Consider the following 22,211-nt stretch of genomic DNA (forward strand, 5'->3'; position numbering starts at 1 on the left):
TTTCTGTAATATTTTCGTGTAGTTGAAAGCATCGTTAGGAACTTCCGATCGTCAAAACCGATAGACAACGATATTCGCGATAAAAATGAAAAATAAAAAGTATTCACAATTTAAATAACGTTACTAATTTACATAGAATAATGAACGAAGTTTTATGTGTGTAAATATAAAACAAAATATTTACTGTATTGTTTATTTTTATGAATTTGTTTACAAAAGACTATTGCTCTATCTGAGTTGGACAATAAACAATGATTAGATATCTTGTAGAAATAATCAGGCTTCAACGGTTTCATGCATTCATTTGATTCATACACTCTATGATTTATATACATCTCCTGCGAAATTAATGAGTTGGATCATTAGAAATTTAGGCATCAAATTTCATCTTTTTCTCAATCATAAACGAAGATCTTAAACCCTATAAACATTTTAACTCATGTAATTAATACTATCTACATTTAATGATACACTAAAACGATATATCACACTACGACTACTAGCTTCAATGATAGCATATAAAAGAATTATTTTCCCAGTTACTATGCACCAAGTATAACAAAAGCCACACGATAAATAAGAAGTTCAGTATAGTATTCAACGCAATTACGCTAGCTTTATAAATTAAGAGAAGTGCGATACCACGAATGAAAACAACGTTTAACTAGAAAAAAAATTATTTCTTAGGGTAATCAATATATATCGTAATCATTTCATACACTTAACAAAAAAAGGCATTATCACAAATTAAAGTACTGTTCCTCACATAAACCTAATCGTTTACAACAGTGTAATTTATGTGATTGTTTCTCCGCTTAATTTATTTGCATTTGTCAAGCATAACTACCAACGATTAAGGCTCCCTTACAAGTCAAAACAGTGAATTATATCTGTTAACGTCGTAACTAATGCCTATTGTATATGCATTATAATTCATTAATTCGGATATCTTAAATGCATATGTGTCTTTTCCTGCGGAAAATACACCGCGCAATAACTAAGGCACTATCGTATAGTAATCGTATAAGTATATTGTTATACACTAATTTAAAGCACCCCTCGCAAAATTCTATTCTATGGTAAATCACATACGCATGTAAAAGAAAAGTTGAGTATTGAAGTAATATAATAGTAAAAAATGTTTAGAAGCGTGGACGGTTGTATTAACATAAAATTATATGTAAAAAGTTTCGTTCGACGCTCGTACATGAATACAGTATGCAACATGAGATTTTAAAATGTGTAATAATTGATAAGAGTTATTATTCTATACATTTATGATTTTTCATATTCTATATGTAAAGTTAAAAAGAAAAAGGAAACTGTTAATTTACAATTAATCTTACCTAAACGTGTTAATAAAATGGAATACTTGCTAGAATGTACGTACATATGATTATTACATATATGTAATCCTCGTACAAGATTGTAATATATAAAACAGTTAAATGCAAATGTAAAAATGAAACTCAAAAATATTCTTAAGCCGAGATTCTAACTAGAAATTTCACCAGTTTAATAAGTGATTAATAGTCATGTTAGCGAGGAACTCATGTAGCACTCTTTTATTCGGTAAATTCAAACTGGCATCATGATTCGTTCTTAAAACTTTCAGTATCCTGTCAAATAATATTCCAATGTATAAAATAAGTATCGAAATAGTTAACAGCGGTTCAACATGGAACCAAATGTGCGTAGAATAAATGCTCAAAACAGTAACGTGAAATATCTCTCTCAACGTTTCGATTTTTCTTGTTCCATGATTTCTATCATCGTATAAAAATAAATGAGCATTTGAATAATGAGTAACTACCTTTCTCTTCATCACAAATAATACAAATACCCCACTCCATCTACTTAAGCATAAGTAACTTTTTTTCCTTACGAATTAATAACTCTTCTACAAGACCTTGATTTCACAATAGATAATTGATTATTCGAAATACCCTAACTAGGTAACAATATAGTAATTGTATCAAGAGGCTGTTCTTGTTGAACATCCTGCTCTTGTTGCAATTGTTGTTGTTGCTGTTGTTCTTGTTGCTGCCGTGCACTCTGCTTAGCATGCGTCTTTAAATGTGAATTCAACATCGTTTTCGAGGCAAAAGATTTATGACAACAGGTGCAAGGATATGGCCGATCTCCGGTGTGTCCCCTGAGGTGTACCACCAGAGTGGTTCGTTGAGTAAACCGTTTCTCGCAGTGGGTGCACTTATGCGGTTTTTCTCCAGTATGTGTGCGTCGATGAACGCTCAGATAGTTCTGCGAGATAAACCCTTTGCCACAGAGGTCGCAGACATGCGGTTTCTCTCCTGTATGCTTGCGCAAATGTACGGTCAAGTACGTCTTACTAGAGACAGCTTTGCTACAAACTGGGCAGATATATTCGTTCTGGGAGCCTGCGTTTCCGTGTGTCTTCATGTGTACCAACAATACCTGCTTTCTGGAGAAACGCTTGTTGCAGAGTTCGCAATGGTGTTTTCTCTGAGGTGGCACGTAATCGGGCTGATGCAGCTTCGCGTGCAATCTCAAACCTTGACGATATCGAAAAGGAGCACTACATATTTCGCATTGAAACGGTTTTTCATCCGAATGCATGGATTGATGCTCTTCGTAGCTCCTAGAAGAAACGAAATTGGCACCACAAATATCGCATTCGTACTCGTTATTGTGACGTTTCTGATGGAGGATTAGATTCTCTCTGTGCTCTGTAACATAGTCGCACATTTCGCAAGCGTATCTCTCATCCGTTTCGTGCTCTGATTGGTGCTCTTTAAATTCGGAGATCGTTGTGAAACTGCGACCACAGTGCTCGCAAACAAACTGATCCTCTTGTAATTGTGCTTCGTCCTGTTCGTGCATTTTTAAATGTAGAGCGAGGGCATGCTCGGAAACGAAACCATCTCCGCAGAGATTGCACTGCACGATATCATCAGCGATGATTATCTCCGCTTTCCCCACGTTCGGAACATGCAAACGATTCGCGACGAGCAGCTGCTCTGTATCTTCGTGATCAAACATCTCATCGTTCGGGCTGCATTCTTGTTCATCCTGAGGTACCATCTGAAGCTTTGACACAAAATATCTGGAAAGAAGAGAGACACAAAACGTAGATCAATCAACGTATTATTTCTATACGATCGATATACTGTACTCTTTCCTTTTAGGGGGTTTAATAATGATTTTATTTTGTCAGATTTTTTCAGGGAAAAGTGTACGCCTTTACGAGATTAAGTACTTCATAAAGTGCCTCGGTGCTTTCCAGTATTTTTTTCCTTCATCGCGTTCTTACGTTTAAACTTCTTCGGAGCTCGTAAATTTACACAGTATATTATTAAAACGCATTTATCTTAATACGAACGAGAATACTTAATTTGTAAATATATTACTCAATGATATAACATACTCCCACACGTTCTTTCCAATACTCGATTTTATTTAATGCGATCGAGTTTTCGATTTAACATAATTTTTTTTACCATATTCAATTGTTCAATATATTTGATGCTTATACAAATTAATAAATAAAAAGTATGGTTAAAAATGTTGCTGCGATAGTTGCTTGCCTATGTATGTAGGCAATAATTATACAAAATAATTATTGTTGCATTATATATTTACCGTATCAATAATACCGGTAAATATTAAAAAAAAGTATACAATAATTTGTAATTGATAATGATTATATTTTCTTTTTAATGCAAAGTCTCTGCCGTACACTTACCACATGCTGCTCTATATTACCGACGATCCAATCACGTGATATATCCACCATCTTGAATTTATGTTCGAGCTTCTGATCGAATATGTGTATTTAATTTTAAGGACATTCAGTAATTAATATTAAAGAAAATGAAACTCAAGAGAAAATTTGTCGAACCGCTTATTTATGTATATCACATAAGTCTATTTTATGTATTAAAATTTACTATTGTTGAGTTAACAAAATTAAAAAAAAATGTATACAAAACTTTGTTCAATATAAAAGTTACACAGTGATTTAGCACTATTGTCACAAAATATTCTTTATCCAATATAAGTTTCTGAATTCGACGATGAAAATTAAAATTTATTATAAATGCTCGAACCATCATACCATTCTCTCTCAATATAATTCAATATAAATTATTAGTAGTGAAAAAAAAAGAAATACTATTCTCCAAAATGGGTATACAACTCTATAGTAACATTGAAAACTTTAATTAGACGAAAAATTACATTCAGGAGTGATAAAATTCTTAGAAATCTTTTAGCAACGATTACGTCCAACGATTAATTATAACTATATTATTCAGAATATCAATAGCAGAGATCTTGTTTTTCACGAGATTACATAGAAATATTTAAGCGTCTTCATACTTACGTTTTACGATATTCATAATATGTAGTGACCCTGTACTTACATTAATTAGAGGCACATGAATTCATTGTTAATGCTGAAACGCTAACTATATCACCTCGATCTACCGGTTTAACTAAAAATGCTTAAAATAATCGTATACTCGTACATTAATCGTATGCTAATGCTTCTCTATCTATTATAACGATATTTCAACATCAAATAATTTTTAACGCTTTATACGCAGTTATTACAATTAGCTCTTCCTATGTAGAATGTCTTTTTCATATTTCGTCGATTAAAACTTCTCAAAAACTCTATCTTTTAGGCACATTAAAAAGTTAGTTCGTTAAACAGGTACTAATTTTAGTTGAAGCAAATTTCGTGTTTGAAATCGACATTTTCGAACAAAATTTCGCTATTCTAAAAGTCAAAGAAATCGAAAAAGATATACTAGAGCGCTTAAAATATTTCGAATATACACGAACAAACAGTATCACAGTGACGACATGCATATTACACATAAGATTAGTTAATAATTCCGTTTATGTATCCCTGGTACTAATTAACAAATTCGTCGAATTGAACGAATTTAAAAATACGATAGATTATTACTATCGTTAAATTTTGTAAAAATGTTTACACGATCGTTGTGACGAATTCGCGCAATACGCGTTATAATTAAATAATCTTCTATTTTTTAAGCGATTTAAGGCACTTCGAGAATGATTTTCTAGAAAGAAATCATCTTTGTTAAGCAAAATAACAATTTCGAACCGAATCTTGTCAAAAGTAGAAAGAAATTTAATTTCCTAACTAATACATATATACCTATTCCTACCGCGATTAGAAACGAGTGCAAATACGCAACTGCTTTTGTACTATCATTATAACAGACTAAAATTTAACCAACAATTAAACAATAACGTGAAAAAAATCATAAATTTCCGTAACACAACTCGAATATCGATATATTTTGCGTATTTTCGTTATTTACGAAATAATTAAATTTATACGTTTTTTTAACGTACACCCGGTTGACAAACGTTTCTTATCATCATCATGACGATCGAGTTCAATGCTTTTTCATGTGATTAAGCATGATCGTTCTGGTAACGAATCCTTTACCACATAATGTGCAGGTATAAGGACGTTCTCCGGTATGATATCGACGATGAACGGTAAGCGTGGATGCTTGTGTAAACGATTTGCCACACATGGCACAAAGATATGGCCTCTCTCCTGTATGGATACGTTGATGCACCACGTAATACTTGCGATGTGTAAAACCCTTGCCACATACGTCGCATACGAGCGGCCTGGACCTATGTACAGCCTTATGGGTAGTCAATGACTCGATGCTTGCGAATTGTTTCGAGCATGAATCGCACGGATACGAGACTACCGATTTGTTCGATGATGCCATGGTACCGCTAATACTGCTAGTGACCGGATCACCGGAAGACACTACGGTGTCGGTTATCCTATCGTTGACTGTCAGGATCGGTTTGTGTGTTTTCGCGTGATGATTGTACAAGTTTCGCGTCTCGAAACGCATTAAGCACCTAGGGCAGGAATAAGGCTTCTCCTGGCCGACCTCGTGCATCCTCCTGTGCCGCTCGAGAAGCGTACGATACCGGAAACTAGCTTGGCAACGATCGCAGGCGAACGTCTTCTCTACGTTCACCGACGTCGATATGGTCGGGATCGGTGCGCAGGAGGTTGCCACTGGCGCAGAATGCGTCACCTCGTGCATCCTCAAGTGACTCAGAGCGTAGAAACTTCGTGAACAAACGGCGCAAGAGTACCTCATCGGATTCTCTATATTGTGCTCGAACTCCGGCAGAGTCGGATGACTCGTTCTTATATGGTAATTCAGTTTCAAAGCGCTTCGAAACTCAAGGCCACAGGTGGGACACGGATAGGATTCAGTGACGATCTGCACGTGATCCAAGAGAATCTGATCGGTACAAATGGACGGCAAATGGGATGGGACGGTTTGATACGTTGAGGACATCATCGACGACTGATTGGAGAACATAGAGTTGTTCTGAAGCAAGGTACATGTGACCGGTAAACCGGTATCTCCCGTCTCGGGCGATGGCGAAAGTATTTGACGTAGCATCCCCGACAATCCGCCGAACGTCTCGCTTCCTTCCCTGAAATCGACAAAACCCAAGGACAATGCAGCGGCGAATAGCACCGTACGATACACACACGCATTGTCTTTTGATTCGTTCCTGTGATCTTACTTTTTTTCTTACAACAGGCGGCGGTGAGAAAAGATACGAAAGCGAAGAAATAGAGAATTTACGCTGCGTGATAATTTCTGCATAGTGACCGTGCAAAGTGCTTGGGCATTGTGGTTTCCCTTCTAAAGACACAGCAGTAAAGAGAGTGCGACGAGAGCGTAAGTGCAAATCGAGCTTAGAGAGTTTTGTGTCGTCATCGTTCTCCGTCGAACATCTTCACGATCTTCTTTATTAGTACGAATATTATATATTACAAGACTATATTATATTCCTCAGATAAGAGTATATTCGTTTCGGAAGATCGTAAAGAAATTATTCTTTGTATTTTCACTTTACCTTTGCAGTTTATACGATATAGTTGTCTCGTCCTTTGAAAATTTAAACGTATTATATTTATGTATAAATAAGATGTTAAATAAGAAAGTTATACTTGACGCTTTTCACGATTTTATTTATATTAAATTAATTAGTAATGAATCTAATTAAAGAAGATGGAAACATTCGCGCGTTTTAATTCTATCTTAAACTATCTCCCGCCTTTCCACGTCTCTAGACTCATGTTGAAGTAATTGGCATAAACCGAGAAAGAAATTAAAGGTTTCTACAGCAAACCAGCAGAAGAAGAAAAGTTAAGCTACAAAATTTGGCAAAAAAGTTAGAAGAAAGCAAACCCTTGCTAAAAAGTCGTTATCTTTACTAATATACAGTACTTTTAAAGATTAGATTATTGTAATATTAAAGGAAAATTGGATCCTCACCTTTATGTCGATTGTCCAACATCCATGCAGTATCTTCTTATTTTCTTTCACCACAAACTTCTAATTAACAGTCTTTGCAAAAAAATGTTCACTCACGTTATAATATAAAAACTTCAAAAGTTTTAATGGTATCTATAAATTACGATAAAATATGACGAATATACAGTAACAATTTTAAATGGAAACAAGAAATGTTTCAAATTCCACACTGTTCTCAAATCGTAACTCGTAATCGGAAAATACATTGCGCAGATATAACATTGCGTGCATCCGTATTACCTTCAGTGTACCGATGCAAATACACTGCGCCACGAATATACAAAATGAAACGCAAACAATTGCTTTCTCACCGGCGCATAAACGCAGCCTGGTTTTATGTAAGCATCGAAAAATGCAAAATTTTGCAAAACGTATCGATTGCTTTTTGAACCATGTCAGAAATAAAATAATCCGCACGACATAATAGTGCGCGATCAAAATTTGTATAATACAAGCGCAGCGAATTTTCAGCAAAAAATATGCTGAGACGCGCGCTGAAAAGCTCCAAAGAATAAAATCACGAATTCTTTGGAAACATCGCGTAAATGTAAATGGAAAACAAGTTTTGTAGAAATCATACTTATATACTATTAAATAAGAGTCCGAAAATATACAAAAACTTGATACTCGCCTTCAATAAAATTTTGTCTGAAGTCCTCTTCATGTTTCTCAATACGATGATTATTCTTCGATTCTTCGTCACATCTCGATTAATTATTACTCTAATTATTTTATTTTCTTTCGTTTTAAATGAACTTATTTTTGTTCGTAAAACACTCGATTGTTTTGGACCGGCACCTAACACAAATGCCAGCCACAAGTGGTATTGATTGAAACCGAACTCGTGGCAAGAACACCACACGGCTTATCAGCGGGTTTTGTGCGCAATTAACAGAACGATAGTACTTACAGACTAACCGATATACTAAATGTTACTGTGGTCCTGACGATAATGTAAAAGCGTAGGCATTGGAAAGCACGAAGACGACAAGAAACGGTATTTGATTCTCTTTTCTTTTTTCTCTTTTTACGAATCATAACGGTTTGGTGACACTTTTATTATGCACCAAGCGTCTATTATGTCGTGACGTTAGCTTACGAAATATTAGTTTGTGATTTTTGGTCGGCCTATTGTTAGCCGTGTGCGGCATTTTGTGCCTTCACGTAAGCGTGGGATATTGATACTGACAACATGTAAACATCTGGTTCTCAATTGAACAGAGGGATTAAATACCTGTTGCTGTGCGTTAAGTGCTACACAACAATTGATTCACTTACGTACATGTTAAAAAACAGGCCGTACAGGTGTTAATAGACTGGATCGTAATTAGTAGAATCCCTCTGTCCATTTATTGTACATGTATCAATAATAACTAGGACAGAGTTCATTTAAATAGGAAAGTTGTAACAAAGTCGAATCTAAACATTGTGTACGATATAAGAATTTCAAATGTTATGTTTCACTTATTCTTATTAAAATGAACTCTAAGTACATGCTATCACATGTAAGAATATTCAGGTATTTTGCAATTTGTTTTTTAAAGTGAACACATCCTCGTACAAAAAGACTGATATTTTACCTAAATGTGAATATGCTATATGTATAATTAAATAGTTCTGTTGAAATGAAATACAAAATCAATTATTGAAATATTGAAGAAAACATCAAATTGCAAAATACAGAGAGCCAAAGATGGTTGTGGGGTGTGTATTAACTTACCTTATCATCCCACTGCACCTTATTTATTTCAATTAGGTGGCTAACTCTTATGTATCTTATCTCAAAACCAAAAATTAAAAGTGTACTTTATCTTAAAGTCAAAAATTAAAACTATACAGAGTACATGCAACCATAATAAGAATAAAAATAATGCGAATAAACTATTATTTAAAATATTATACACATTAAAAAATGATTAATTTGGACACATAAAATGTTTTTTTAGATAGTAATATTTAACTCCTAAATACAAAAAAAAGAAAAGTGATTTAGACTCAAATTACGTGAAATATTATAAATATACAGATTTCTGATGTTTTCAATAGAAGTCACTGTACAAGTAATCGGAATCATGTAATCACAAATCAAAACACGTAACTTGGTTCAAATTATACAAGTTTAAAGTTTGTTAAAAGAAAAAGCTATGGACATGTAAATTATATGTACATGTAAATGAACATTAAAATGTCTGTGTAAATGTTTGCGATTACCACAACAAAATGGCATCTTTGGCTCTTGAGATGTAACATACGGATAAAAGACTCACCCAGATTTGGGATCCCCGTCAGTTGGTTGTGGAATTGGCATCTCTGGCATATCTGAGATTTTTTGTTGTTGTAACCCAGATGGACCTGCCTCGTCGCATGCCAGGGAAACATTTACAAAAGTTGTAGGCTCTATGGTTCTATTGCTAGGATCCTCTTCACTCTCTTCTTTTACAGGTAGACCTAATGGAAGGAAATAGATAAATACATAAATTCATTTCTTTTATACAGATGTTCAAAATTTGGAAAGGAAAGGAAAAACCACAAAGATTTTGTTAGAAAACCTACCTTCATCTCCGTCGCAATCTTCATCAGAGTTCTCATCATCTTCACTACTTTCCTCTTCATCTTCTTGCTGCGTAGTGCTTGTTTGATTCTGTGGTATTTGGTTATGTGTGGTTTGTGAACTTGGACCAGGTACTGCCTGAACGGTTTGTACAGTATTAGTGCTTGTGTCCATAGGAACTGAGGTGATTTGTTGTTGATTAGCACTTGATATCATCATGGGTATACCCAAACCCATGTTGTCCATCATAGCCATCCCCATATTGTTTTGATGCTCTCCCACTTGCTGCATCACATTGCCATCTAACCTGTTCTCTGAATTCTGTTCTTGTTTCATTACACTCTGCAATTGAACATAAGAAACAAAATTTATTTATCATTTTCAAATATTTTATATTCCATATAAGTAAATAAAAATGTCTTTCATCTTTTATGATTACAAACAAAATATAACCTTCAAATATACCGTTACTTTAAAGTATAATAAAATTACTAACGTACATTTTAAGTATGAATGTCAATTAGAAATAACAAAGTTCAATAAAGTGAACAGTTAAAAAACTTATGGAAATAAAGATTAATAATATTTAAATATTTTTATCAGTAACAGTAACAGTAACTAAGGTAACCATGTAATTGAATGCTAAAAAAAAAATAAAAGACTATCTATGAGGCTTTTAGATTTTGTTATGGACCGAATATAATAACAAATATTATATGGAAACAAAATTACCGTATTGAGAACATTGGTAACATAACCCTGTTTGTCTTCTAAGCTGACTTCTCCCAGCCATTGTAATAGTTGTTTTTCTGCGTTCGCAGTAGTATTCCAAAATTGATAAAATAATTCTACTTTATACACACAATCATCGCATATTTTTTTGGGTAACTTATCTTCTCTTGTAAGCTGGAATCATATGTAAAAAAAAACAATTTATTACGAATTTTATATTTATATACATAATGAAAATAATTTTCTATAGCAAATTTAGTACTCCATGAATAATATGAATGGCACAAATCATAAGTTGTAAGATAAATTAGTAATCACAGTAATAATGGATAACAGATTTAAAACATTTGTTGGGAATACTTAAAGAATAAATCAATGTAAATGATTCATATTTCATTTAAATAATATCTAGAAAATATTCAACAAAAACAGATTCTAAATAATTATTATTTATTTATTATGCATTGAATTATTTACCAAATTCAAAATCTGTAAATAAATAATTGCAACAATAAATATAAGAATTAAATTAATCGAACTTTTTCACAAAAGCAATTTCAAAGTATTATGTCGCAACATTGAAAACAACTATTAATGGAACGACTTCAAAAAGTACGAATAGTCAATTATAGGTACTTATTTTATAATAGAAACAATGATGTCGAAAGCAAGATGTCGAAAAGGAAGAGGATTATTCGGTTATAGTTGCTGTGAATAAAGAAATACTGTGAATTGTCACTTTCGAATGAAAATAACAACGGACTGTTATTCAGACAATGATGAAAAAATTTGGGTAGATCCGCAATACATTAAGGTACGGAAAAAGCGCGGCAAAATTCTATTAAATAATTCGTAGCGTCGTGGATGAGTTGGAGAGAACGAACAGAAAAGAAAAGATAAACAGTACAGCACTAGCAATAAGGCTATTTGGATATCGATGGCCTGGAACTGTTTGAAATTTCTTGTCTATAGGGCGATCTCTAAAATGATCGGAGGCAAATACATCTACTGGGAGGTCGAAAAGTCGTGGACGATTAAGGAAATGCGGTGTATCTATGAAAATGCACAAGATGGCGGATCGCCATTGTCGAAGCGATGGCGTAGTTGGCTTACCTTGACCGGTAGGCAGGCGGCGATCTTGAGAAATATTTGCCGTACGTCTCCCTCACCCTCGAAAATTGGCACCGAAACACGGTCCTTCACGAGACATAATCGACACAGGTCCAGATAGTCGAGGGAGGACATTTTACCATGTAAAACGCCAGCTCGAGACGCAAAACCGCGCCCGTAGACGCGAACGCTGTTTCAATCCAAGCCGGAGAAGACCCCGCGTTCTTCGGTACGCGTCGTTTGCTCACTGTAACTCGGCCAACTTCGTGGCTATTCGGTTATCTTCGACTCTTTCGACTAACTTCGGAGATACTCGGCGGAACGATTGCGTATCGATCACGTCGCGCTCGAAGCCAACAGCTTTTACACACGACAGTTTCGAACATTACGGAGATTCCTTCCTTCCGAATTCATCGTTATTTAATATGGATGGACTGCACCATCACCGTAAATTTATTGCCAGATCGGAGAAATTGAAATTTTCACGGTACTTATTATGTTTTTTAGTTGATTTTATCTTTTTATCAAATTTTTACTATATAATTAAATTACACCTCAAGATGGCTACAATCTCTGGTTGATCTTATGTTTCATTTTAAATAATGAAAGTATAAAGTGTACAGAGTATTGTGTATGTTAGACTTGCCTCTGATATGTACTGATTGATCGCCCAGGTGTTTAAGAGGTCGGCCAAGTTAATGCAAACCTATCAAATTTTCATGCACAATTACTCCCACTTCTACGCGCGGATACAATCACGCATGATCAAACAGACAGCGTACGCTTGTCGATGAACAGTAAGAATAAATCGGAGCTTTATGAGAATATATCGAAACTCATTGTTAGTTACGTTAACATTATATTAAAACTTGGAATTTACGTTCATTGTTTCTAAAATTAAATGTATTTCATGTTTTTTCGAATTACAAATTTCTTTTATAAGTATTCGGTAATAGTCACGTGACTTATTTGGAAATAGTAGAAACACGTTTTGTTGACGATCTCATTTACGCAAAATGAGGTTGCTTTTTGGACAACTAGCTATAAAAGAAAAAAAAATTTACATGAGGAAATGTTTGAATATTCTTATCTTCATTAATTATATATAATAAAATTGCTCATTTTTAAAAAGTGTAATAAATTCATAATTATTATTACGGATGTAACAAATTGTATAGTGCAAATGTTAATTAGGCTAGGTATACTAATTTACATAACGTGTTTCATTACATAAATTTTAATTTTTTAATTTTAGTAAAATACTAATATATTCGAAAAATATTTGTAAACTAGGTAATTATGTAATGTATCTTACGTTATCGATAGATATTTAAATTTATCTAACGTGGAATTGACACGAATTTTTTTATGTTACTGAATAAAAGCGACATATTCATGCAAAAAATAACAGAAACAGTACAGTGCTGCCACGTTTCTCTGTCGTTGAAATTGTGTAACTTACCCTCATGCTGTTGAAGATATCAATGACCTGCCTTGCCTTTTCCCTTGGTTGTGTGAATTTTATTGGATATAACAACCTGATTTAAATTACAACCTGTTTCTCTGACAGAATATCTTTACAATATACGCAGAAACATTTTGGATTGCTAAAACAACACCGAAGGAATGTCTACAACCATATTTTTATATTATATTTTTGCATTAAATTAAAAATCTATTTTGCGTTATTCTTTAAATAATGCATTGATGGAAATCATATGGTGATGATAAAAAGATTATATAAAATTTTAATGGCACAATTTCATTAATCTTTTGACAATTGTATTTTTTTACTATATTTTGTTTTATTCGTATCTTAAATATATTGAGATAAGTTCTTTTAGGTATATTGGGAGAGAAATGACGGCATTCATATTAGATAAAAAAAACTGCTTTATTGTGGCAGAGCACATGTATTATCATATACCAGCATATAATTAGGAAGTCCATAGTAATTTACAAATTACGATCCACTTAAACGTCGGTACACGTGGCGGTGTATGCAGGCAGATTTGGGAATCGATTTCGATCACACGCATGCTGTTGTCGTGTTTATTTTCTTCTCATCATCTCTTCGATCGTTCAGCTTTTTATTATTTCGTTTAACATTAATTTTCTTTTCTTTCGATACTTTTTTTTATCGGATGGGGAAGGGAAGGAAGATCTTCTAAAGATCCTTGCAACGACGGTGCATTATTTATAATACATGAAAACGAGGGATATGTGGTCTTCTTCCTTTCGATTTTTTTTTTTTTCGAGAAAATTGTACCCGTACAAGCCATTAGGATTTCTATTTCCGTAATCTCTCTTTCTCTTTCAACGAGGACCTTGTTTCGCATCTTACAAGTAAATCGTGATTATCGCAAGTGATAGTATTTCCAGGCATTTTTCCTCCTTCTTCTCAATAAACAGATTCGCATATTTTATTTCATTAATTTTAAGAAAGAATGAAAACCGAAGTGAAAGGCTTACATATCTGCATAATAAGATATTTCTTCGGAACACGATTCGATCTGAAGAAAGCCTTCGTTAATCCTCCTATTATTATATACATCTTAAAGAGTTTTGAGTTTAAATTTATTGAAATTTTTTTTATTGATTTCTTTCATAAATGACATTTGGTATTCTTCTCTGAATTGTGAACGCTTTTAATAAAATTTCTCATTCGTTATTTATATACAGTACAAATTTGTAGAGAAAGAAACTAATTTTTGAATTCAATTGGCGAAGGATACAGATGAAATTAACGGTCTTAAAAATATCAAACTATTTTACGAATAGATAGACGCATCTATATATTGGATATCAAATTTTTTACTATAGTTTCCTTGGTGAAACGATTAGAAAAAATTAATAGTCATAGTCGAAATATTAATAGGAGGACTAATTATTAAAAGAACCTCGAAAGTGCAACACGCCAGATTTTGTTGTTCTTTTTTTCTCTCGCGTTCAGCTTTTAATGTTCTTTTTCATTTTTTTTTTTTGCTCGATTTTTAATTCTCTTGCAGCTTATAATCTGCGTTGTCAATGAAACCGCGATAAAACTGTATTATTTCGATGCTCATATATAGTTAATTAATTAGTTGTTAATTAATTTGTTAAATTCGTAACTATTTTACTTACACTTTATGCTATAACAATAATAGCAAAAATTGCGTGAATGTGTGTCTAAATTTTCTCGTTTAATCTCATATCTCTCCGAGTTGTCGTAATGTAAATTTACAGCTATTACAAATATTATTGTTTATATTCGTGTAAGGTAACATTAATCATCGTGTTCGTTATCTACTAATACAAAGTTAAAAATGCGGGAAGTTGAAATTTTGCGGGCTCGCCGCACCGCAGAATATATTCGTGTATATCATACGTACATGCATTTTAGAGTTCGAGTTCATCGCTCGTACTAAATTGAAATTAATAGAACATGTCATTGCTATGATTGTAAGATTCGATAACTGACGAATGAAAAAAGAATAAAATTTATTTATTAGTAAAATGTCGGTATAAAGGCCAGAAAAAGTAAGTTTTGTATATCTACCATGGATTTTATGTAAAAGAGATCGAAGAAATGGATTTATCATACTATTCAATCAATTGTTGAAATACTAAACATAACACGTCCTCTTAATTTCAATTTTTATTCTCAAATTTCAAATGCCGATTAATGATTCGTTGAATTTTTAAGCCAATCAACGTACTTAACACGTTAATTCAACTGATCGAATCTTCGAATTTGGGAAACAAGCGGAATGAAAATTCTTGCGCTCTTCTCATTTCCTTCACAATGGTGGCTGTTAATCGATGCCTATTAAATCATTTAAACACTATACTTAACCGTCTCATCTCTTACTACATGTCGAATAATACGAATTTTTTTTTAAACGTTCGATCGATTCAATCCTACGTTATGCTAAAGAGGTATAAATGATAAGTAACCTTCATGATTCTTTGAGCCGTTATATATCGAAAAACGTCAGACACCGTGCAAAAATTTTTCAACCGCTTTTCTCTTTATTAGGGATCAGAACGACTGATGATTTTTTAAACATCGCTTTTCTTTTTTTGTTCTTTTTTTGTTGGTTAAGTCTTAACGTCGTTTCGCTTATCCAGCAATACTGGGACTAATTAAGCTAGCGTTGGTCGAAGATCGTTGACAATTTATGCATATTTAATACATTTCACACCATATCGATATAAGACCTCGTTTTTTTAATAAGCTAAAATGATCAAACATCGATGGGAGAAGGATGATAGGAAAACGCAATATTCTATCGCGATCTGAACGAAGCATATGTCTGACTTTGAACGGTGTAATCTTTTTTCACACCGGCTACGCATCTCCTAAATTTCGATACACTTTAACGATTCATAGTATGAGCTACCACTTGGAAAATCGTTCTTTTAAAATTAGTCATTAATATATAGTTCCCTTTTTAAACGAGGAGCCGGATATCTATCGTATGCAAGATATTGTTTATATTAGTAAAATTTCGTCAGTTTTGCAATTACTCGTATCCGTTAGGTTCTACCAGTGAAAATGTAGTTTCTTTTGTATTCAAGTCGGATACGAAACCAACAGGGGCTGTGAACACGTAAATTTATAGCTAACTGTTTACACAGAAGGGACTAATCGATAAAAAGAGAATGTTCCACGCCGAAGATAAACCTTCGCGATGAGTTGCAATTATCAGTGAATTCTGTTTGGGTTTATGGCCATTTGTACTGCAGTAATCTTCAAAAATTGTATATCGTACGTAAAAAAAGGTGAATGACGTATTGACACCGTTGATTTACTAAAGTTGTCTAAGAACATGTTTATGTACTATTTACTTTTCTGATTATTCTTTATGATTAATACGATGAATTTTACAAATTAAAAAAGGGAACTCCTCCTGCAAACTCTTTAAGCATTTTGAAGGCTTAAAAAGTGGCAAACCGATGTTATTACAGATCGTATGCTATAGACTATGGCCTATTAATGAAACTTCGTTAATGAACACTATCTAGAACTCGTTATTCATCGACTTCCAGATACATTCTTTACTTGCTCTTTAATAATACATTTTACCAAAGTAATACAAGGATTCGAACATGCATAAGAAAACAATGGCACTTGAATATAATTCGTGACATTATAATATTTTGAGCTTGCATTTTGTGGGAACATTTTGGATTGATTAATTTTTTTGTGTGTTTTCTTTTCTTTTTTTCTCGTTAATTATACCAGTACACATTTTCTAGTAAGCCACTCAAAATCGATCGGTAATATAAACAAGCTCTTTCCATACTCGTCTGTCCTTCATCGATATTTATCTATTAATGGCAAACAGAATATATTTTTTTATCCTTCTTGCCATTTTGTTATTGTTTAATTCAATAATCAGCTACCTTCGGAACACTTTTTACATTCTAACTGTTCTCGTCATGATCGCCACAAGTTAAGACGTGAAACAGACAGATATGCAATATTACTTATTAATTTAGTGACAAACTGTCGGTATTTATCGTTAAACGAATGTTCTCATTTCTTTTTTTCTTGCATAAGCGTTTCCATTATGTATCGTAAACATGTCTTTTACAACACTAAAAATCAACGATAAAGACGAAATAAATATTCGTAACCTTGCTACAGACTCGAAGGTGTTAAAGGGTTAATACAAGCTCACTTATTTTTTATGAAATCTTGCTACAAGTATAAAGTATAATATTATATGAAAGTCTATATGATCCTTGTATTATCTTAACACGCTATAACGTCCATTTGAGAATAAAAAAATGTATATCTGATTATTAGAAACTTTATTCTCGCTGGGGAATATTTCATTTTAAACGTTAATGTAATAAATCTCTAATTTAATGATAATTGGATGAAAGGAAAGTGGAGGGAGGAGGTTGATGAATGACCTTAGATTCGGGGCCAGAGGGAGAGAGGTCAGTAATTGGTATTTATAATTCCGAAGAGGCTACCGTTCTTTACTGCTAATTAGTGTAAACGATCAAAAATCATTTTGTTCAGTTGGGAGGAGCGTAAAAAATGAAATTCTCCTTTCATCCATAATGACTTTCATCCATAAGATTTTTCGAATTCGTTTCCATATGATACTCACATGTTCGCGTTTGATCTTTTAAATGAATCGTGCGAACTCTTATTCCAATCGACGTAATCATTGTTTGTTCCTATCCTAGTATGTTACAAATGGAATTCGTTTGTTCGTTCTGTCGTAGCGAGTGTTAGCGAAGACACAGCAAGTGTATCGATTCATTGAGTTTTTTCTCGTCACCTCTCTTAAACACAACTGTTGTCAATAAGTTTGGATTGTACGTGGTTAAACAAAACATTCAATAATTATGATTGATTTGTTGAATCGCGTGTACTTCCGGTTACGTGGTCCATGACGCTTTCAGCCTCAATTACGGTTCATCGTTTTCGTTAACCCCTAAGCTTCGTAAACACATTGTAACTTATGAACTGTTAGTATGATTTAAGTACATCGATTTCGAAAGGATATATCTGTTGGATGTGAGATAATAAATATCGAAGAAAGTTGAAACGGCATAATTTTTTCAACCCTTTTGTTGTAAAATAGCGTAATTTTTCTGCAAATTTTACAGCGTTCCATGGAACGTCTATTCGATATAGTTTGTTTGTGGTTCTCTTAGAAAGGAAATGATATCGCGTGTTATTTATTCTTGCAGTGTTGGAAGGATTGATAAATGTAGTATGAGTCTAAGGTAAGGGTTGACGAAGAACTTGCGCCTCGATACGTAACGAAAGTGACGCGATACAACAACTAAAAGAACGATAGAATGAAACGAAGTGTACGGATGAAAATAAAGAACGCCCTTTAAAAGTGCCTGTCACATTGGGTTCCTTTTTGCCGGCCGTTTTGAAATTCACTCGGTAGACCGAGCGAGGGCAAACGAAGTTTCACTACTTACGCTACGCGTGTGTGTGCAATCCAGTGTGTACGTCTTAAAAATACTCGAATACGTTCTACTTGTCGATAAAAGGCAAGAGAATTGTTCCGCTCGTGTTCGACTATAGTATGACGCGTTTATCTATTCGGAAATACGTGCTTCGTGTCTCGATGGATTGACTTTTCGTAGGTAAACTGTAACCAATAAAGATCAAGGGACGATATTTAATTCTCGTGTTCTACAGCTTTTTGGATTGGTTATCTTCGTTAGATAATATGTATGTGTGTATATATATATATACATACATATATATGTATGCATGTATATATGTATGTATATATGCATGTATGTATGTGTGTGTGTATGTATGTATGTATGTATGTATGTATGTATGTATGTATGTATGCATGTATGTATGTATGTATGTATGCATGTATGTATGTATGTATGTATGTATGTATGTATGTATGTATGTATGTATGTATGTATGTATGTATGTATGTATGTATGTATGTATGTATGTATGTATGTATGTATGTATGTATGTATGTATGTATGTATGTATGTATGTATGTATGTATGTATATATGTATGTATGTATGTATGTATGTATGTATGTATGTATGTATGTATGTATGTATGTATGTATGTATATATGCATGTATGCATATATGTATATATATGTGTTATTTATTTATTTTGGTTTAAATTTAATTTCTCCCGATCGAGCATCCGTGCGTGACGAAGATCTACAGTAGCTAGAGTTCTACGTAGTTTACGGCCACGATCATTCAACGATCTGGATCATTTAATTAAACGGTAGTTTAAATGGAAAATCTAGAATGGGATTTTTGTCATGTACCCGCGCACTCACATAATAAATAATATAATGTTGTCTCGCAAGTATGTACTTATACACATCGTAAGATCGAAACGCCATAATTCCGTACACCTAGATTCGTACGTGTAATATCTATAGTTCATTATATACAAATTGTAAAATGCCTTCTTAATGAAAAAAGTCGTGTTTATTCTGTGTATATGTCTTTTGGTGTGTATATATTTTGTTCATAATATATATTTCTCTCTTTCTTCCTTGTAGCAGTGTGAACGCAGATATATATATAGTTTCTTCTTTCTTCTCTTCTGTCCCTCTCTCACGTGCTTATTTTTTTGTTTTTTTTTTTTTTGTTCTTTTTTGTTTTCGTTTTTTTGGTTTGTTTGTTAATGCTTCTTGGCTATGGAACACATAATCACTCGCACATCCCGTTTTTTTTCTTTGTACATGCACAACACTTGCTTCTGAGAATCAATTCACCGCCTGATCGCATCCGTGACGAGATTCTGTCTTCTTTCTTTTTGCATAGAAATAACGCAATGGAAGAACTTCGTATTATTAACAATTTTGTAATGTAGGAAATATCTCTGCCGAGCTTGTGAGAAAAACACGTGATTGTTAAAATAGTGGAAGAGCATAGACATAATAGGAAGCACTTGAATTCCGTCCTCGAGGGAATACAATTAGCTTGCGATTTTTTTAAATAAATTTTTATTCAATTGCCGATCTTTCAAAATTATTTTTCGAGACTTTCATTTCAAGTTTCGAGGAATAAGATTCTTTCACGAAATCACCAATTTTTCTAATAATAATCATTTTCTTGTGCTACGTATTCCGATATCGTTAATGGAGTTTCTCAATTAATTGAAAAATGATTGACTAGAATTTCGTCATCTTTGCGGCAATTTCGCAATAACCATACCATTAGTAAAGTATTGTATATAGAATTGTATCAGAAGTATTATCAAAATCTTTGTCTCAACACCTTGGACAGAAAATCAAATCTAAGGTACATATCTTATTTTCGCCTCCTACCGATAGATAATTTTCTAAAATACAATTTTAACATTTTTATCCTACATTAAAATTATTCAAACATAATATCACATCGATCGAATTCAAAAAATATTATCTAACAATCAGCTACTTATCATTTTCAATCCAAATATTAGGTTGTTTTGAAAGTTCGTAGCGTTTTCGATAATGGATATACATACATAGTTTGTATTATATTTAATGGAATCGGAAGAACACATTAGCCACCATAAACTTCTGTCAAGTATTTCAATACTCAACTTCGATACTTCAAAGGCAAATGCCTGATTCGAAAAAGAGGCTGTAATTCATTAATTAATACGGTTTCATTTTATAACAAGACGATACTGAATGCTAGTTGCAACATTAAATTTAAATCTTCCTATCAATGTACATAACACGATTTCGCAATCATTTATTCTCGTTTCTATCTAACTTTTTCATTGACGAAAAGTTGAATACTTGTAAAGTTTCGAAAGAAATTCATACTGAACAACTCGAATCCTATACTATTTTATACATGACGTAAAGTTATCGAAAGAAACGAACCATGCGCAAAAGAAAATCTAATTGAAATGTATTATCTCTGAAAATACATTGCCTCTCAATTCTTTTTCAATCTCCATTATCTACGATCCTTTCAAACAACTCGATATACCATAAAATACAATTCATCCAATAGCTAAACTGCTTAACTTTCCCCAATTCACCCTATTTATGGTATGGTTCCCGCGATGTTTAAAACGGCGAGGCGGCGAGACCGATTCCTAGGATTAAATTCGTTGAAGCGGTCACCGGTAAAAGCTCTTTCTTTCTCTCTATCTCATTCCCCTCCGTATGATCTGCCCCCTTTTGTTGCACGAGGGAAAGAGTCTCAGACAGACACCCGTCGCGGCAGTTGTTGTTGAGATAACGTACTGACAGCGGTTGATGGTCGTCAGATGCTGGCTCGATGTTGATGCAACGGCGGCAGTTGCAACAACGGCGTCAACGGTGGCGGGTGTAGGTCACTGCGTATATTCAACGGCAGCTGCTGCATCGGCAGCAGATGCGAGATCTTACCGGGCGAGCGACGAACCGTGAACCGTGGTCTCCGCCGTTTCTTCTGGAAACCGCTGCAGCAGCAGCTGCAGACCGACGTCTCGTCGTCCAGCGATATCGTGTCACCGTGGTTGCCTACTTGGCCCGACAGTATCGAGCCGTTCGCCGTTATTACGTCGCCCTCCAGGCGCACTGCTCCTTGCGCAGCCTGCGTCATAACAATTTCCTTTTTTGTGTCTCTGTCATCATCCGGAATCGTTATGCCGCGAACACGTTCGGTTGTTGATTCGGCGGATTCTACCATCGAAACGTGTTCGCGTGGATTTCGACTGGGTCAGGTTTGCTTTTGGGAAAGGGAGGTTGAGAGAGTGGAATGAGGCATTTTGTTGGATGCTTTTCTTGTATTGATTTGGTATAGCTGGCGGGGTTCAAGGTACGCGGAGGTTGGGTACCAACCCTTTGCGGTCCGGCGTCACGTGTAACCGTTAAAACGCCATGTATTACTTGGTCGTTCGAAAATATAATGGCGTTCTTATTATGGATATGTCGTAAGCGGTGAAACGTTCGAACAAATACTGCTTTTAGTTGGATATTGAGT

General features: G+C 34.0%; 4 protein-coding genes across 7 annotated transcripts in view; all 4 read right to left on the reverse strand.

Annotated features, from left to right (window-relative positions):
* The window catches only part of LOC122566518 (zinc finger protein 470-like), a 55,388-nt gene extending 46,148 nt beyond the window's left edge, over positions 1-9,240 (reverse strand). Inside the window, exon 1 of the mRNA XM_043723910.1 lies at positions 8,020-9,240. The gene's annotated coding sequence lies outside the window, so the exon portion shown is untranslated. The remainder of the gene's footprint in view (positions 1-8,019) is intronic.
* Positions 1-12,174, reverse strand: part of LOC122566513 (zinc finger protein 239-like) — a 28,102-nt gene extending 15,928 nt beyond the window's left edge. The window contains exons 1-5 of one of the 4 annotated variants that reach the window (XM_043723894.1): positions 11,785-12,064; positions 10,672-10,845; positions 9,942-10,281; positions 9,656-9,836; positions 147-3,085 (exon numbers count right to left, since the gene is read on the reverse strand). In XM_043723894.1, the coding sequence (XP_043579829.1) occupies positions 1,948-3,085; positions 9,656-9,836; positions 9,942-10,281; positions 10,672-10,845; positions 11,785-11,916 (1,965 nt within the window). In that variant the 5' untranslated portion in view covers positions 11,917-12,064 and the 3' untranslated portion in view covers positions 147-1,947. Of the gene's footprint in view, positions 1-146; positions 3,086-9,655; positions 9,837-9,941; positions 10,282-10,671; positions 10,846-11,784 lie in introns of those variants that run through there. The other 3 variants (XM_043723891.1, XM_043723892.1, XM_043723893.1) reach the window with 3 other exon arrangements.
* Positions 4,180-7,481, reverse strand: LOC122566526 (zinc finger protein 41-like). Its single transcript, XM_043723925.1, has 2 exons — positions 7,350-7,481; positions 4,180-6,498 (listed from the first exon to the last, which is right to left on the reverse strand). Exon 2 carries the CDS (start codon positions 6,462-6,464, stop codon positions 5,415-5,417), a length of 1,050 nt encoding a protein of 349 aa, XP_043579860.1. The 5' UTR covers positions 6,465-6,498; positions 7,350-7,481; the 3' UTR covers positions 4,180-5,414.
* A 7,158-nt stretch (positions 12,175-19,332) lies between the features above and the next one.
* LOC122566525 (two pore potassium channel protein sup-9) overlaps positions 19,333-22,211 on the reverse strand; it is a 161,805-nt gene continuing 158,926 nt past the window's right edge. Inside the window, exon 7 of the mRNA XM_043723924.1 lies at positions 19,333-21,821. Coding sequence (XP_043579859.1) covers positions 21,510-21,821 — 312 coding nt within the window. The 3' untranslated portion in view covers positions 19,333-21,509. The remainder of the gene's footprint in view (positions 21,822-22,211) is intronic.

Source organism: Bombus pyrosoma, linkage group LG4 (genome assembly GCF_014825855.1).
Source record: "Bombus pyrosoma isolate SC7728 linkage group LG4, ASM1482585v1, whole genome shotgun sequence".
Taxonomy (NCBI): domain Eukaryota; kingdom Metazoa; phylum Arthropoda; class Insecta; order Hymenoptera; family Apidae; genus Bombus; species Bombus pyrosoma.